General features: G+C 34.2%; 1 protein-coding gene across 1 annotated transcript; it reads left to right on the top strand.

The window, feature by feature from the left end:
* The first annotated feature begins 9,545 nt into the window (after positions 1–9,545).
* On the top strand, positions 9,546–17,985 carry zmp:0000000521 (spindlin-W). Its single transcript, XM_051136328.1, has 5 exons — positions 9,546–9,633; positions 10,674–10,715; positions 12,772–13,019; positions 15,075–15,308; positions 16,282–17,985. The coding sequence occupies exons 2-5, from the start codon at positions 10,696–10,698 to the stop codon at positions 16,485–16,487; spliced, it is 708 nt and encodes a 235-aa protein (XP_050992285.1). The 5' UTR covers positions 9,546–9,633; positions 10,674–10,695; the 3' UTR covers positions 16,488–17,985.
* The last annotated feature ends 1,196 nt before the right edge of the window (positions 17,986–19,181 follow it).

Below are 19,181 nucleotides of genomic sequence, written 5' to 3'. Positions count from 1 at the left end.
TGTGTTTACTGGTTGTCCTCTAAACAGCTGGTGCCGTCCACATGTGACTGATAATGTGTGTCACGGCCTATGAGTTCCCTCTGGGAAAAAGGTGAAGTTGTTTCGATCAGGGGAGCGTTCCCGCCTCTGTCGTTGCCCGCAGCTGCCTGCCGCAGGGTCACGAACCTCTGAATCAATCAGTGCGCGAGTACTACCACACAGATGGTCACACAGAGCTGCGTGTGGCCCGCAGCAGGTGTGCCGAGAGCAGAACAACACCTGAACTGAGACTGACCCGTCACCCCAACGCATGGAATCCACTGACCGCTATCATCTGACCAAGACCTGAGAAATCACACCAACATCACAACTATTCTTAACAAGAGCTACCTAGTTAGACAGAAAGAGACTGTCTTTCTGGACTGTCCGTCCGTCCATCATCCATTTGTTTGTATGTCATTCTATATCTGTTCGTCTGTCTATCTACCTGTCCATCTCTTCATCTGTCTGTCTGTCCAGCCGTCCGTTCATCCATCATCTATCTGTCTGTCTGTCCATCTATCTACGTGTCCTTCATATATCTATCTATCTATCTATCTATCTATCTATCTATCTATCTGTCTGTCCGCCTGTCATCTATATATCTATCTGTCATCTATATATCTCTATTTACTGTTTGTCCATCCATCTATTTACCTGTCCATCTGTCTGTCTGTCTATCTATCTGTCTGTCTGTCTGTCTGTCTGTCTGCCTGTCTGTCCGTCCATCTATCTACCTGTCTGTCTGTCTGTCTGTCCGTCTGTCCATTATCTATCTGTCTATCTATCTATCTATCTATCTATCTATCTAGCTACCTGTCTGTCTGTCTGTCCGTCCGTCTGTCCATCTGTCCGTTATCTATCAATCCGTCTATCTATCTACCTGTCCATCTATCTATCTATCTATCTATCTATCTATCTATCTATCTATCTGTCTGTCTGTCTGTCTGTCTATCTGTCTGTCTGTCTTTCCGTCTGTCCATCAACTATCCGTCGGCCGTCCATCTGTCTGTCTGTCCGTCCGTCCATCATCTATCGGTCCGTCCATCTATCTACCTGTCTGTCTGTCCGTTCGTCCATTATCTATCTATCCGTTTGTCTGTTTGTCCATCCATCATCTACCTGTCCATCTGTCTATTTATCTATCTATCTGTCTGTCTGTCCATCCATCTGTCCATCCGTCCATCCGTTATCTATCTGTCTCTCTCTGTCTATCTGTCTGTCTTTAAGACACAAGTGTACATTGTAAATGAGAGCCGATGATCCATAAGGATCTCTATTTGCAATTTTATGTAAGTTTAAATGAATTGTTTCACACCGAAACCTTGACGCTGCTTTTTCATGTCTGGAATCAGGAGCCACATCAGCCTCATCTGCTCTACATTTAGTGAAAGACACTCAGCACTGCCCTCTAGCGCTGACGCGATCACCCAAAATCCAGATTCAGATGCATAAATAAACCAGGTCTGCAATTACAGCCTGTGACAGCCTGAGTGTTGTGGATTGGGAGGGTGGTGAGGTGAGTGTATTTTTAAAGCTGGAACCTGTAAGGAACAGCTGTAAGGTGCTCTGTGAGATACCTGTGGGAGAGATAGACAGAGAGAGAGAGAGAGAGAGAGAGATGGAGAGAGCTGACAGACGGTGGGACTGCAGACAGTGATTCAGCGTTTGTGCTGGAAAAGATAATATTTTGGAAGAGAGCTCAGCTGATGGTGAGTGTGTGTGTGGGTGTTAGATTGCTGTTAAGTGATGTTTTAGCACGAATGACACACACGCACGCAGGAAGTCAGAGAAATTTTCTTGAAAGTGTTTTTATAACAAGCATCAAATCGTTTCAGAGGAAGCAGACACAGATTAAAGCATCAAAAATTAACAGCTGGATTAATCCTCATTCCAGTTCAGCAATACATGTTCAACATGACATGTTTAATCTGCTGATGACACTTTGGGAAACCGTGATGTAATAGTTTGGTTAATAATAAGAATAAAAACATTTCTTGCAACATAGTCCTGTTGTTCCACCAATATTATTTTTGTAGACTGGGCCTGTTTTAGTCCAACTGTTTTCCATATTGATAATAGTCAGAAATGTTTCTTGAGCAGCAAATCAGCATATTAGAATGATTTCGGAATGATCGTGTGACTCTACAGACTGGAGTAATGATGCTGAAAATTCAGCTTTGATTGCAGGAATAAATTACATTTCACAATATATTCAAATAGAAAACATTTTTTTGTAAACTGTAAAAATATTTTACAATATTATTGTTTAATATTAGTATTTTTGATCAAGAAATTCAGCCTTGGTGATCATAAAAGACTTCTTGAAAAAACATTTAACTACCCAAACTTTTGAACAATTATGTGCTCCAAAAAAAAAAAAAAAAAAAAAAAAAGAAAAAGAAAAGAAACAGTTTTAGAATGACATGGTGATGAGTGAATGACAGAATTTTAATTTTCGAGTGAACCTTTAAATAGAATTCCCTCATTTTAATGACCACATCAATACGTCACAAACAGACACACATGGTCTCTCACTCAGAGACACAAGAAATAATCCCGTCTTTGCTTAATTAGTTTTCACACATGACTGGTTAACCATCCCCTGAGCTTTTGTTACAGGTTAAATTATCTGTATAAAGACGCAGAAGACCTCAAGAACTAATAATGAACTTGAGCTTCACCGTGTAGGAGCGTTCCTGAATGTCCCAAACCACTGTAATTACAAGTAAATCCATCTGTAGTCTGATGAAGACCAGCAGCACGTGTGGACCAGCAAGTGCAGGTTAATGAGAAATGATTTACATTTTCAATACAAGAAATTAAACATGAACCTTTCATCTGTAGAAACTTGTCAGGGGACAGCAGTGAAATCAAGAAAATGAGCAAGGAGGCCAGTGTCTTCTGACGTACTAATGATGCCCGTTTGTTTGTGTTCGGCACATGAATTTTTCATGAGTGGATTTTGAGTTTGGCTACAGAAAGGTCTATTGGATTAGTGGTGTTTGCTCAGGCATCACTATTACTAGTGCTTATAGCAATAGTAATATTAATGTGATCAAACTGCTAACACTAACCCCTGGTTCACAGACAAGGCTTAATGGTAGTCCCAGACTAAAAAGTAAGTCTGAGCTGTTTCAACTGAAAGAAACGCACTGACTGATCTTAAAATATATCAGTGCCTTTGTTTTGTCTTAAGATGCACACCAATAATGTTTTTTTTTTTTTTTCTAAGGCACATTTATAATTGAACTATAGCCTAATCCTGGCTTAGTCTAAGCCCTGTCTGTGAAACCAGGCCTAATTCATCTTGGAGTGTTTCTGTGCCAAACACGATTGATTCTGTCTTCTTGAAGACAGAGATGTGCTGTTACGAGCTCGATTTTCATCTGATGAATGATAAAACGGGTATTGTCTTATTTTAGGAACCAACCTAGCAACTGCATAGCAACATGCTGAAGGCAACCTAGTAACCACATAGTAACAGCTCAATTAAACCAAAAATAATATGGTATTAATATAATAATAATAATAATTGTATATTATTATTATTAAAATATATTTTAAAATATACAAATATATTTTAATAATAATAATAATAATACTAATAATATATTATATATATTATATATATATATATAATAATATAAATAATAATAATAATAATAATAATAATTGTATACACATACACATAATATATAAATATAAAATAATATAAAAATGTTTAAATATATGTATTTAAACATATGCTAAAACATATATAAATATATATGCTAAAATATGTTTATATATATATATATATATATATATATATATATATATATTTGTGGAAATATATGTTATATTTGGATATTTTTATAGTTTTATATATATAATATGTAAAAAAAAAGTTTTTTTTAAATATAATATATTTTAAATATAAATATAAAATAAAATATATTTTTATATTATATATTTTATAAAAGCTAAAATAGATATATTTTTAAAAGCTTTTAAAAATATATTTTGCCCTCCATATATTTTAGTCCTATATATATATGGGGAAAATAGAAATATTTTATTTTATTTTATTTTATTTTATTTTATTTTATTTTATTTTTTATTTTATTGGTAAACATCCTATAATGTGGTGGTAAGTTTTTCTTTTTAAATGTGAAAATGTGTTTTTTTTTTTTTTTTTAAAGAGGTTTACTGATCATAAACACATGATCAGTTTGCATGTGTAACATGCAAACAGTTGCATTATGTGTGGATGGCTGTGTGCTCAATTTCAGGAGGAAACAAATGAGTCGTGAACACGTTTTCTGACAAGTGATAAATTAGAGTTAAAAACACCCGTGCTAATTACAGACGTGTGAAGAGCAGGAGAAATAACCTCAATTTAGCATCAACACCCACCGTGGGACGAGAACCCGAGAGAGAGAGACAGAGAAAGACTTACAGACCATAAGAGTTCATCCAAAGTTTGTGTGAGCATGAATTTTCATAATTTGTGTGTGTTTTGATTGTTAGGCAGTAAAATAACTATGCAACTGTGTCGAATAAGTAATGAATATGTAATATGTAAATCATCCTGTTGTGCTAAACTACTAGTTTATCCATCGCTATGTTCTTCCAGTTCACAGACTGCTGTCCAAATCCATTTAGAGGGATCTTTAAACTGGATGGTGAGTACATTTTCAGCAAATGTTCATTTTTGAGTGAAATATTCCTTTAAGGGTTTTCTTGGTGGTTGCTATATGCTATCAAATCAAATGCATTGCATTTTGTAATCTGAGTATATACTTTTGCATACTGTGCATAATACAGTAGTAGCAGTAGTACAGTAGGAGGTTATCGGTCCTGAACATAATCCTTTAACATGTCCCATAACATGTTGCTACCCGTGAGGAAACACTAAGTCACCGTGAGAATCTGGATCAGATCTCTAGGGAGTGTTTTCCCCCTCCCATCCAATTAATCATACACCTCTTTCCACCCGTCCCTGCTTGTGTGTTCAGTGTTGGGACGGTGGGTCTTTGAGAGAGGGATGGGGTGGGTTTGGCTTGCGGTTTTAGCAGACATACACATGCAATGTTACATTAATCATACTGTATGCACACCGACACGCCGCACACAGAGGAAGATCCAATTATGAGGAAGTGAGAGACTGAAAGGGTGGGCGTTCACAGAGGACGACCCAATGGGAAGACAAACACCCTCCGTAACCACAGACAAAAATGGCACAGGAGAGAGAGAGTGAACGACTGCACTATTTCTGTACAGTGGTTCTCTGGAGATCGTATGCTTGTATGGGTTCTCCTGGTCACGTGACCCTGTTCCAACCTTGGAATGAACAGAAAGAGAGAGAGGAAAAAGGAAATGAAAAGATAAACAAGAAATGGAAGCAAATATGGAAATGAGAAGGAAAGAAAAATAAAGAGGAAGTGGTATAAAAGGGGTAAAGAAGTAGATAGAAAAAGAATGTGGAAATATTTATATATTTATCAATAAATACACATAAATGTGACTCTGGACAACAAAACCAGTCATAAGGGTATTTTTTATTATTTATTTTTTTTAGATTTGTATAAGCTGAATAAATAAGATTATATGGTTTGTTAAAATAAGACAATATTTGGCCGAGATACTATTTGAAAATCTGAATTCTGAGGGTGACAAAAAGTCAAAATATTAAGAAAATCACCTTTAAAGTTGCCCAAATGAAGTTCTTAGCAATGCATATTACTAATCAACAATTAAGCTTTGATTAATTTACGGTGGGAAATTTACAAAATATTTTAATGGAACATGATCTTTACTTAAAATCCTGAAGATTTTTGGCATAAAAGAAAAAATTGATCATTTTGACTCATACAATGTATTTTTAACTATTGCTACAAATATATATATTTTTAGCTACTGCTACTTATGACTGGTTTTGTGGTCCAGGCTCACAAATATGTACATAAAACATAAATAGAAAGAAAAGAAAAGAAAAGAGAAAGAAATAAAGTGGAAAGGAAGGGGGAAATATGAACGTAAAGCTGCATATTTAATTCAACATATAGCATTGTAGCATGCAGTTATCATCTCAGAAATAAATGTGATTATTTTATGGTTTTAATTAAAATCCAACAAAATAATGAGCCATGAAGTTAAAATTCACATATTGTGGAAATGAAAAGGAAAGAAATAGGATGTTATAAATAATGTAGAAATGGAAAGGAAAGGGAAAATATGAACAGAATTGATTGGGAATACAAAGAAAAAGGCAATGGGAATTAATGTGGAAAAAGGAAGAAAATAAACTGGAAATGTAAGGAAATGGAGAAATTAAATATATAAATAAAATGTAGACAGCAAAATGTTAAAGGAAAATGTAAATGGAAATAAATGTGTATATATATATAAATGTAACATATATATAATGTAATATATATATATATATATAAATAAATGTATATATATATATATATATATATATATATATATAAAGAAAAATATATGAAAAAATATATTAAAAATATACATTTACCTTATTTTTATTATTTTTGTTTCTATATAAGGTACGTGTATATATTTATATAAGGTATAGAAATGAAAGTAGAAATAGAACGGAAGGCAGAAAATATTAATTTAAATAATTGTTGAAATAGAAAATAACATGGGAACGAAAAGAACAGAAACAGAAAATGTAAAAGAAATTAGAATACGGAAAAAAAAATAGGATATGGAAAGAAATTGTGTGTGTGGGTGTATCTGTATTTATTTAATTCTTAAGAATATAAATCTTGTATATTTTTTTGCACTAGACTGTAAAAATGTTTTGTCTAGTTTTTTTTTTGTTTTTTTGAAAGGAATTAAAACTTTTATTCAGCAAGGATGTGTTAAACTGATAAACGTGATAGCATAAAGACTTATTATATTGTTAGAAAATATTTATATTTTATGTAAACGCTATTCTTTTATTTTTTTTTATTCATCAAAGAATCCTGAAAAAAGTATTGCAGGTTCCAAAAAAAAAAAAAAAAAAAAACATTTGGCAGCAACTGTTGCCAAAATAGATAATTCTAATAATAAATCAGCATATTAGAATGATTTCTAATGGATCGTGTGACAATTAAGACGTAATCAAGAGTAATGATGCTGAAAATTTAGCTTTGGAGAATGAATTATATTTTAAAGTATATTAAAATAAAAAACATTATTTTATATTTTAATAACATTTAAAGATATTACTGTTTTTTCTGTATTTTTGAACAAATAAATGCAGCCTTGATGAGCATAATAGACTTCTTTAAAAAACGTTACAAGTCTGACTGATCCCAAACTCTTTAACTATATGTGTGTATATATATACAAACTGTCCTATAATAATATCTCGGTTGTGTCTGGTGAATCATTTCTCCATATGTAAGGTAATACGTACGTTTTTCATTTCTTTTAACATATCTATCAGTGAGAAAGACGTGTTATGTTTTATGATGAATGTCGTCAGTCAGCATGCGGCCAGGCCACATTACAGCTGTCGTCAGTTTGTAAATAGCTTTCAGATGAGCGTATTTTTCCCACCGGGAAACTTTTTCATGCAAGACCAAGGCTGGTTGGTGCTTGATGGCCTGAGGGAACATTTACAATGCAGCCTTTCTGCACAGTTACTTAAAGATGCGATTTAGTTTCAACACTGTTGCTGTGACGACTGCTTCCACAGCGGCCCTTGAGTTCACAGTGACCCTGAACCAAAACCAGACTCCGCTGATCCACTTAGTCTTTTATCTCTTCACACTTTTTATGTAAACACACCCTATGACACAGACATACCTTATGAATCAGTACAGTAGTCAGCATAAAGAGTAGTCGAACAAAAACAACGGACATCTCATGCAGAGAGGAGTTTAGCTGTTGATGAGAGCTACCGCCTCGGGGAAACTGTTTTACTGCCTGCTTGTTTTTGTTCTGATGGCCCTGAGCCACTTTATGGATGGTGATAGATCTTGACTGCCAGGATGACCTCCAAAAAAGCCATCCAACGTGTCAGTAACTGCATTTTTATTAGCAGAATGAAGAAAACTCCAACAAATGAGAATTTAGTTAGCGCTGGCTGGGCTATTTTGAGTTATAAATTGCACAAGACCTGTAAACACGTCAAGAGACATGAGACATCCGTCAGATCCCAGCGGATTTTTTGCTCATCCAGTGATTCATTGCTCAGCACTCAGGACCTGAAGTTACAGAAATAAAATAGTGAAAATTAGATCTAGAAATCAATAAGACAGCATGTTTAGGCTGTGTTTAGCACTACAAAAACAAGTGTTCACACAAACACACATCACAGCTGCTGGTAATGGTCAAGCTGTCATTGAATTTTAAGAAAATATTGTTAAAATATTTTTATTAACATTATATTTTGTTGAATTAAATACAAATATTTCTTAATATTTAATAAAAATAATAATAATAATAATAATAATAATAATTATATATATATATATATATATATATATATATATTTTTTTTTTTTTCAAACTATTTTTTCTTTTTTAACCCTTTTTTGGGGGTTAATCACTGTTTAGTCACACCGAACCTTTGGTGAGTGATCTACAGTTCTTATTTACTTTTTTTTTTCTTATTTACATTGTTTTTTTTGTCTTGTAAAGAAGGTAAGGAAGATCTGTGAATGACATCATCTTTACTATTGGTAAGTTTATGTGTGTTTACACTGTTCTGCTGTTCTGAAAATAGAGTATTAGTGTCCTCTAGTGGAGAATATTAAATAATGCAGTGGACCTTAAATGCTATGCATTGCGGTACAATGAAAAATGGTGTGGATTTAAGTGTGATTTAAATATATTTAAATATGCATAACTCTCGGTTCCGGATATGCAAATTCAAATATGTGAAGCTGCATTGTAATGGGAACATTACATTTGCAATATGTTTTTCTTATAATATATTTATTAACTCTGTGACTGAGCAAAGTCAAAACAACTGTAAAACACTTAAATATTATTCTTCACATAACACAAGGCTTATTTTGGGGGATCATACATTTTGTATCTTTTTAAAAACACACGTTTTACACAATCTTAATAAACAGGCTGATGCAATACTGTGTAAATCAATTAATCTTTTTTTTAACATGGTATAAGAAACACGCTATGAATAAAGCAAAGGCCCATTCCTCCAAAACTGACCATAGGAATGACAAAGAAAAGTCGCATTCGCATTTCTGGGAAATGTAGTTCCGTCAGTGCTGATAAAAGTAGTAAACATTATCCCGCCCATAAGATTCACAATACCATCCAAAGAGATTTTATCATCTCTGATGACTTTTATGCAGGTATTATGCACATCTCCTTGTATAACCGGCTTTTATTTTATCACATACACAGCGGCAGTCAAACAGAAGACACAGGAAGAATGCGTATCCGCCCCTTTCTAAGTTCACACACCCGCTCAACTACATTTCCCAGAATTCCCTGCCCACTGTTAGCGCTGTTCTCAGCGTTAATGCATTATGGGAGTTGAAGTTTAAACTGGCCGTGCCAGCTTGTTGCCTGACGTCTGGACGAGCATTATACATGAGGATCTCTGCAGAGGGAAGTCCATCATAGACATGAAAATAGAGGCCAGGTAATCTTGCTTTTATGATCATTTATACAAAAACACACGTGCAGGTGGATTTTAGAGTGTGTTTGACGATTAAACACGAAGGTAAAGCGGAATTTGCCGGTTGCGCAAAGGACAGAAACGCTAGCGTTTTATAGCTGCGTTGGTGGTTTTCAAGTGAAGCAGGGAAGCGAACCGATTCTGTGGCTTTTTATAGATTCTCAACACTTATTTGGTTGCATTATTGATGTCTGGTATGGTAGTTAGGATGTGAATGTTAGATATTGAATCATATATGCAGAAACGGAGAAGTTCGCACATATAAAGACATTAAAAATAAACCGGCCTCTGTTATGCCGCAATATTGTGGTTGTCTCTTGTTCTGCGGTTATTTCACAACAACTTTAACGCGATATTAAAGCGTAAACATGAATACATGCCGCAGATTCGATGTAATTATGCAACATGGGCGCTGTTGAGTCACTGTCCAATCAGAGGCCAGATTAATGTAGCAAGGCTACAAAATAACAAAAGACAACGTGGCGTTACATATGTAACATGCAAAAGTAACATCTCTTACTGTACTTGAAACATTGTAACATTTATACAAACGTAGCAGATTTATCTGTAGTATATTTAGGACTGAATGGAGCTGTCAAAATCATGTGGCCAACCATAAGCTGACACTCCATCAGTTTCTGTATACTGAAATGAAAGTATAATCTGCGGGTGTGTGTGTGTATTGTTGCTCTTAACACTAAAAGCACCACAGGTGAACATTTTAACTAACAGGTTTCACAGTGTTTTTTTTATATGAATAAATGTTGTATGAAAATATGTAAGTGATATATGATGAAACCCATCTTTAAAAACATTCAGAAAATAGATAGGAAATAAAACTGGAATGTTTAGTCTATGTAAATGCAAGCAAAATAGCTTAAATTAGCTAAAAATTGACCAGTGCATTAAAAACTAATGGTTTCGCTTGTAGTGTCTTGCCCAAGAGCAGCAAACCTTGTAAATCTGGTTTACATGTAATTCTGTCATTTCTTTTCCTCTTCTAGGCGTGTTTGAGGTTTTGGAAACATGTCCAAGAAAAGGGGCAGGTGAGTCAAGACAATATAAATGTGCGTAGTACTTTGATATGTGATGACGTTGAAGAGATACCAGTACCTTTGTAACATGTAATACCATAGTAAATGAATTCTAGCATGATCAGTATGAATGTGTCATGGTTTCCCATCACTGCTGTAGTGGGTGAATCGTTCTCTTGAGTTGATTTCTTTTCAGTGACTTTGTTGAATCAGTTCACAAATAAGTCTTAGTGAATCTTCAGCAACATCGGCTTATATTAATTACATCACTTGCTCACTGATGGATCCTCTGCAGGGAATGGGTGCCGTCAGAAGGAGAGTCAGTAATCCATCATCACCAGAGAAATATGCACAGATCAAGCACTGTTTACAAGCAAAAACAGTCCAAAATAGTTCTAAACAAATATGTTTTGATGTGAGAGGACAACAGGGAATGAACTGGAGGAAGTGTTTTTATGGATTATAGACTGGTATTTTGGCCAGAAATGCTGTGATGATAAATTTGTTTCTTAAAAACACGCAACTTTTTGCTTCACAAGATGTTAATTGATGGACTGGAGAGGTGTGGATAACTTGTTTAGACTCTCATTCTTACGGCACCCATTCATTGTAGAGAATCCATTCGTGAGCAAGTGATGCAATGCCTGAGGGCAAGTAAATTTTCATTTCTGAAGGAACTATCCCTTTAAGTCATTGACTAGTAGATGTAGTCCTTTTTGCTTTTGTTAAATTGTAATTTATACCATGTTGCCTTCATTGACTAATAATGAATCTGCACGCGCTCAGATTATCAGCAGCACCAAGCTGATAGGAATATTTTGGTCACAGGCCGGATTATTCTGTGACATTTCCAGGAATGCGTTTAAGCGTTAGAAATGTTGAGTGACAGACGCACTCCAGTAGCAATGAATGATTAAACTGAGCTCTGAACTCTTGCGCTCGGCTGAGCTAAAGTCAGTTGTGAGAGGTTGGGAGTTTTATTTAAAGGTCAGACATGTGGGTACTGTATAATTTGGAAAAGTTTCCAGTTATTCTTCGTCTCATTCGAATGAGTAAACAACGTTTCCAACATACTTGTCAGCATTTGTTTCTATTAGGCAGCGGTAGATGCAAACCCATTTTATTTAGGTATTTGATGTATTTATGATCGAAATAGGATAATCAAGAAACATATAGAGTGGGAATTGTTTTTGAATTGGATTGTGAAAAGTGGCTGTTATGTATCAGAACAGAGCCAGGTGGTTGAAAAATAAGAGACTTGTAATGTCAGCAAGTTTGATGAAAGTTTATGAAGACAAATGTTTTATTTAGAAAAACGTACACTTTGGTTCAAAAGTTTTGGATCAGAAAGACCGCATTCATGTGACCAAAATACAGTAAAAACAGTAATATTTTGAAATATTTTTACAATTTAAAATATCTGTTTTCTATGTGAATAGATGTTAAAATGTAATTTATTTCATTTGATGCTAAGCTGAATTTTCAGCATCATTACTCCGGTCTTCAGTGTCACATGATCCTTCAGAAATCATTCTAATATGCTGATTTGCTGCTCAAGAAACATTTCTTATTATCAGCATTAAAAACAGTTGTGCTGCTTCATATTGTTGTGGAAGTAATGATATTTTCAGAAGTCTTTGGGAAATACAAAGTTCAAAAGAACAGCATTTATTTGAAACAAATCTTTTGTAATACTATAAATGTCTGTACTGTCACTTTTGATCATTTTAACGCATCCTTGCTGAATGAAATAAGCATGTATAATTATATATTCACATATTTATAATGATATAATTACATTATAATTATATTAAATGATTATTTAAATTAGATTTTATATTATGTAATTATTATGATTAGTAAATAGGATCAATTTTCATTTAAATATCCACTGACTAATTTTTCTATCTGCTACGTGACCCATTTTCTTTGATATGATCTAAGAGAGAAAGCTGTGCAATATAAAATCGATTAAAACATGAACATTTGAGTTGTAAAACGATCCTCGATTAGCACTCTGCCAGACATCATGCAACCCATTACGTTCCTGTTTTTCTCTGCTCGGCAGGAAGCGCAGCAGCGGCGAGCTGAGCGACAGTCTCACCCCGGATCCCAACAACCTGCTGGGCCGGCGGATCCAACACAGCTGGAGGGAGAAGGGCGCGCTGACCAAGTGGAAGGGCACCGTGCTGGACCGTCTCAGCGTCAACTCCTCCCTGTTCATGGTCAAGTACGACGGCTTCGATTGCGTCTATGGCATCGAGCTCTTTAAGGACGAGAGGGTCTCCAACCTGCAAGTTCTCACTGAGAAAGTGGGTGAGTAGGTGGATCTGTTGTGATGCAAACAGGAAACAAGTCAGTGACAGGAAGTAGCACATGTGCAAAGTTGAGCAGTAGTATATATAGTGCATGAACTTTTTTTTCTGATAATTAGTCATGCTACCTAAACATTGTGTGCTACTTTTGGTGTGAATATGTGTGTCCAAGATTTCACGATATAAGTAATTCTGTATCTCATCCTTGGTGAGCAAAAGGCACTTACCAAGCCCAAACTTTTTAACGGTAGTGTAGTTTTTTTTTTTTTTCATACTGCAGTGTTGTTTTTACCTGTATTCAAAGATGTGCACATCTATTTCCTAGTGATCCTAATACAGTTAAAATAGACAGAAGGGAAAATAAATGAACTGATTACTAAAGCACAAAATAAAAGAGACTGGCATTTGTTTTTTGATGATGTTTGCTGTTGAAATAATGGAGGAAAATTATCACATGCATAAATTTACACTGTCACAGTGGAGAAGATATGAAAATGTTGCACAATCTGGAAAGTAAATATGGTTTCATTATGAATATGAAGTATTGTGACCTGATTTTTGGTGCCTGTTTTTTTGGCACAGTTTTATTTTATTGAAGTGTTCATTGCTTATTATATCTTAAAAGTCCAATTAACTATTTTGCATGGTGAACGGACACAAGGACACATTAAATTTGTCAAAGTTTTTTTTTTTTTTTTAACCTTTCTATTTATCTAAGAGTTCTGAAAAAAAAAGTAAAATAAAAACAAAAAATATGAAGCACAACCGTTTTCAACATTGATAATAATCGGAAATGTTGCTTGAGCAGCAAATCAGCAAATTAGAGTGATTTCTAAAGGATCATGTGACACTAAAGACTGGAGTAATGATGCTGAAAATTCAGCTTTGATCATAGGAATACATTTTATTTTATAGTATATTACAATAGAAAACAGTTCATTAAATGTGAATAATATTTTACAATCTTACCAGTTGTACTGTATTTTTGATCCAATAAATGCAGCCTTGGTGAGCAAAAGGCACTTACTGACCCCAAACATTTTAACGGTAGTGTAGTTATTTTTTTTTATTTTTTGCTCATACTGTTTTACCTGTATTCAAAGATGTGCACATCTATTCCCTAGTGATCCTAATAGAGTTAAAATAGACAGAAGGGAAAATAAATGAACTGACTACTAAAGCACAAAATAAAACAGACTGACTTGGGAGGCATTTGTTTTTTGATGATGTTTGCAGTTGAAATGATAGAGGAAGACTATCACATGCATAAATTTACACTGTCACAGTGGAGAAGATATGAAAATGTTGCACAGCCTGAAAAATAAATATGGTTTTATCTAGAAAACTATGAATATGAAATATCGTGAGCAGAATTCTGGTGTCTGTTTGTTTGGCATAGCTTTATTTCATTTAAAAGTTCATTGCTTATTATAATTTAGTTATGGGTCCAATTAACTGTTTTGCATGGTCACATTACATTTGTCAAAAGTGATAGAAAAGACATTTATAATATTGCAAAAGATTTTTATTTTAAATAAATGCTGTCCTTTTGAACTTCATTCAAGTTCATTAAATAATCCTGAAAAAATAAAACGTATGATGTTTTCCAAAAAGATATGAATCAGCACGACTGTTTTCAACATTAATAATAATGAAAATTTGTTTCTTGAACAGCAAACCAGTATATTAGAATGATTTCTGAAGAATCAGGTGACATTGAGGACTGAATTAATGATGCTGAAAATTCAGCTTTGCATCACGAAATAAATTATATTTTACAATATATTCAAATAAACAACATATATTTTAAATTCCAAATTTTTTTTACAATATTGCATTTGTAGTACTGTCATAAAAACAATATTCAGTGTCTGTGAATCTGTAACTATTGTTTGTTTGTTATTAGTTTGTTTTATACTGTAATGTAAATGTAAAACATTTTCTTGAAAATCAATAATATGCATTAAAATACAATTCAACCAGAGCTCTTAACCATTACTGTAGAACAGTTGAATGTGCATTTAGTCATTTTGCTGTGTTTCCAAACCCTTTGAAGTGAACAACAAGATCAAGGTTCCTCACGACGCAGAGGAGCTGGTGGGAAAAGCCGTGGAGCATCTGTTTGAGAAGGAGGATGGAGAGAAGAACGAGTGGAGGGGGATGGTCCTGTCCCGAGCGCCCATCATGACCAACTGGTACTACATCACATACGAGAAGGACCCCGTGCTCTACATGTACCAGCTCTGGGACGACTACAAAGACGGAGACCTCCGGATTTTACCTGAAGCGGGTAAATAAGCTGATATTTTTCTGACATTTCTCACCTTTTAAATGAAATAAGTAAATACATTAAAATTATTAATTTAAAATTAGGCTGAGAAAGTTAGTTTTATAATAGTAACATTTACATTTATGCTTTTAGCAGATGCTTTTAAATTGTTACTTTGCAGATTGTCTGTGACTTGAGACTGGTTATCCCAATAATACTAAAATAACACTATTTATTAGCAGCAAATCAGTATATTAGAATGATTTCTGAAGGTTCATGTGACACTGATGCTGAAGATTCAGCTTTGACTCACAGGAATACATTTTTTTTAAACATATATTCACGTAGAAAACAGTAATTTTAAATTGTAATAATATTTCAAAATATTACTCTTTTTACTACCTTTTTAATCAAATAAATGCAGCCTTGGTGAGCAAAAGAGACTTTTTTTATTTTTTGATATTACTTTTATTAAATTATTTTATTAAATTATTGTTTTGGTGTTTAGCACTATTACAAAATAATGATATTAAATGCATTGATTTAGAAATTAATAAAATTCATATATTTTTATTTATTTAATACAAATAGTGCTCTGCAATGATTAATTGCGATTAATTGCATCCAAAATAAAAGTTTTTGTTTACATGTGTGTACTGTACGTATTTACTGTGTACATATAAATACACATACAGTATATATTTTGAAAATATTTACATGTATATATTTGTATTGATATAATTCATATTTTATATAAAAATGTTTAATATATAAACATAACATATTTTTCTAAAAATATACACATTACACACACACATATTATGTAAACAAAAACTTTTATTTTGGATGCGATTAATCACGATTAATCATTGCACAGCACTAAAAATAATAAAATGTTAAATATTACATTTATTATATTCTATTTGAAAAATAAGTCATTTTAATTCATTTGGTTTACTGTAAAGTAGTCATTCCACCCCTTTTGCTTCCACAGAGAATAAACACCTGCTGCCGGCAGACAGGAAGCCCGGTGAGGAAACAGAGAGCCTTGTGGGTAAGCAGGTGGAGTATGTGACGGATAAAGGGGTGAAGAGAACGGGCCTCGTCATCTACCAAGTTCCCGCCAAGCCGTCCGTCTACTACATCAAATACGACGACGATTTCCACATCCACGTGTACGACCTGGTCAAGACCACCTAAAAAAAAAAAAAAACACAGACAAAACAAAGAAACCTGAAACTGCTTCACCTCTTCATAGCTTAAGTATCATCGCCTCTCATTGTACAGTCTGAAGGGCTGGTCGCGGAGGTGCTGTATGAAGCGTCCGTGTACAGGGTTTGTTATTTTGTGTTGATGTCAGAGCTTAGGGAGACGATTTTTACAATTGTCATATCAAAACAGTGTATTTATATGTGTGTGTCGGGCATCGTTTGGTATGTTTATAATCCCATGGAATAGCTTCCATTCACCTGTAAACCCCGGAAAAGGTTGCATTTTCGTACGTGCGAATGGTCAAAGAGTTTCTTGGTTTTGAATTGTAAATAGTTCTGACCGCAGGTCAAAAAAAAGTCACGTCAGAGAGACATTTGATTACAAATCAAACAGTGAGACTCTCTAACTGACCTATTTATTGAAATATTATACTTCGTAACCCAGAAATGCTGTCGAAACTTTGAGTTGGTTTTATGCATCGCATATTTAGTCTTTTAGTTGCGTTTTCCCCCAAAGCAGATCACGTCTGCCACCTTCAAAAGGTGGGTTTTGATTTTAAAGTAAAGTAAAGACACCATGCTAGGTCATTAAGGAGGGTTGCCCGTTTTGTCCTGTAATCTTTCGTGCTTTATTATTTTGTTGTTGAGTAGCAGAAGAGCACTTGTTTCTGAACACCAAACCAAACTACAGCTTTGATTTTGAATGTCAAGCATAGCAAAAATGAAAAGTCTCCTCTTGATTGTAGTAAACATGACCAATGCCATTTTAATAGATCAACAGTATCACTTAGTGGAAAAATAGAAGTTTATGTAGCCCAGCTGATGTGAAGTTTAGCACACCTCGGTTTAGAAAAACACAAATCCAATCCAGCAGGCTGGATAGACCTGTTAGACCTCAACAAACATCATAACGTCTTCTATGTTGCCTTACTGTGAATTAAATTGGTCTTAAATGCTTTTTTGGATCAAATTCACTCTGTCCCAGCTGATCTGAGCAGAAACGAGGAGCGATTTTTGTTGACTTCATATGAGTTTCTCCTTGTGCATATGTGTCAGATTGACTTTGCGTGAGCTTTATTATCACAGCCATTTACAGTGATAAAACAGCAGAACTTCAGATGTGTTTTCTAACTTTCTCTTTACTATTCTTGCTTTTTGCATCACTTCACGTTGTGTTGTAAATAATGCACTTGAGCGTGATAATTTTCCACCTTCATGCTTTTTTTTTTTTTGCTTGTAGCATTTGCACTTTATTCTTATGCTGTCATGTGTAGCTCCGAAGTGTCTCACAGAAAGTCAGAAATTAAAAAAAAAAAAGTCTGGAATTATTTTAATTAATTTCAGCAAAAAAAAAGTATCTTACACAATTGGCATTACTAAAATGAAATGTACAGGAAGGCATATAAACAATTTAAATATATATATATATACATATAAACCCAATTCCATAGTTCTTTTCTTTTCTTTTTTTTTTCAAATTAATTTGATCACATCAAACATCAAATTTAACCACTACTTCCAATTGACTTGTACATAAATGGATTTGGTTATGTAAGTGTAATGCAAACAAATGAGGTTTTCAATGTAAATGTTGGATGTTCAGCTGTGCTCTGATTGGGTGTTTTTGCTGAACTTGTCCCGCTCTGGTTTGCATGTGGTTATTATGTCTCTGACAGACTGAAGATTTTTGAGTTCCTCAGTACATTAGCGCTTCGCACAGATTCATCACTTGTTCGCTGTGTAGTTTTATTCTACTTAGATATTCAGTTTGTCATTTTCAAAAACACACTGCGTGTTTAACTTATTTTTTGGGAAAAGATAAATTGTTTATTTCTCCTGACACAGTAAATCTTTTGGGCAACCCAATTTGGCATTACAGGAAAGTATTGTTCAGCACATTTCTGTAAATGAATCGTTCAACTTTCGGCTGTTCATATGGATTGAGTTTCTGGTCCGTTTGCCATCACATGAGGTGGATCGTTCGCTGTATATTCTCCGTTGTGCTTTAAAAACACTTGTACTATATTTCTGCTTTCCCTGTAGACAAAAGGTTTGATGATTTCAGGCCATTTTTCACGAGCCTCTGCAGGCTCCTGCGGTTTTTCTTTCTCCTAACTGTGAACGAGTAATTCTCTCTGGCTTCTTTGTAAATGTGTTTTATCGTGTGGTCTGCAAGCTTCTGCCGGTTCCTCTGGTTCCTCTATTTAATCTGTTCTTTTGCTGCTTTTTACCAAAGTTACGTTTCAGTAGGTGACGTTGAGGAGTGGCAAACTATTCATCCTGTTTGTTTGTGTAATGTTACCGTAAATAATAAAAGAGATATTTTTTGCACAGAAGATTGTACTTTTTTCTATTTATGGACTTTTTACTTATCTCACATTAGATACACATGTAAAACAGTTCAATGACAGTATATGTCATAGGAATAGGAATTGAAATAAAATATTGAAAAAATAAGTATGTTTTAATTATCTAAATGCTACAAATTGTCATATGAACAAATACCCAGTAGATTCACCTATACATTAACTCAAAATAATCTGTGCTGTATATGTATGAATGTTTCAACCGTTTGAAGCAACTGTTTCGCCCACAGAATAAAAAAATAACAGGTAATTCTGACTTTTTTTTTCTCTCAATTTAGAAATGTAGGAACAGATTTGTAAAATAAGTCACAAATGCC

The sequence above is a fragment of the Labeo rohita genome, chromosome 2, assembly GCF_022985175.1.
Source record: "Labeo rohita strain BAU-BD-2019 chromosome 2, IGBB_LRoh.1.0, whole genome shotgun sequence".
In the NCBI taxonomy this organism is placed as follows: domain Eukaryota; kingdom Metazoa; phylum Chordata; class Actinopteri; order Cypriniformes; family Cyprinidae; genus Labeo; species Labeo rohita.
This window is presented reverse-complemented; position numbering and strand designations above follow the sequence as displayed.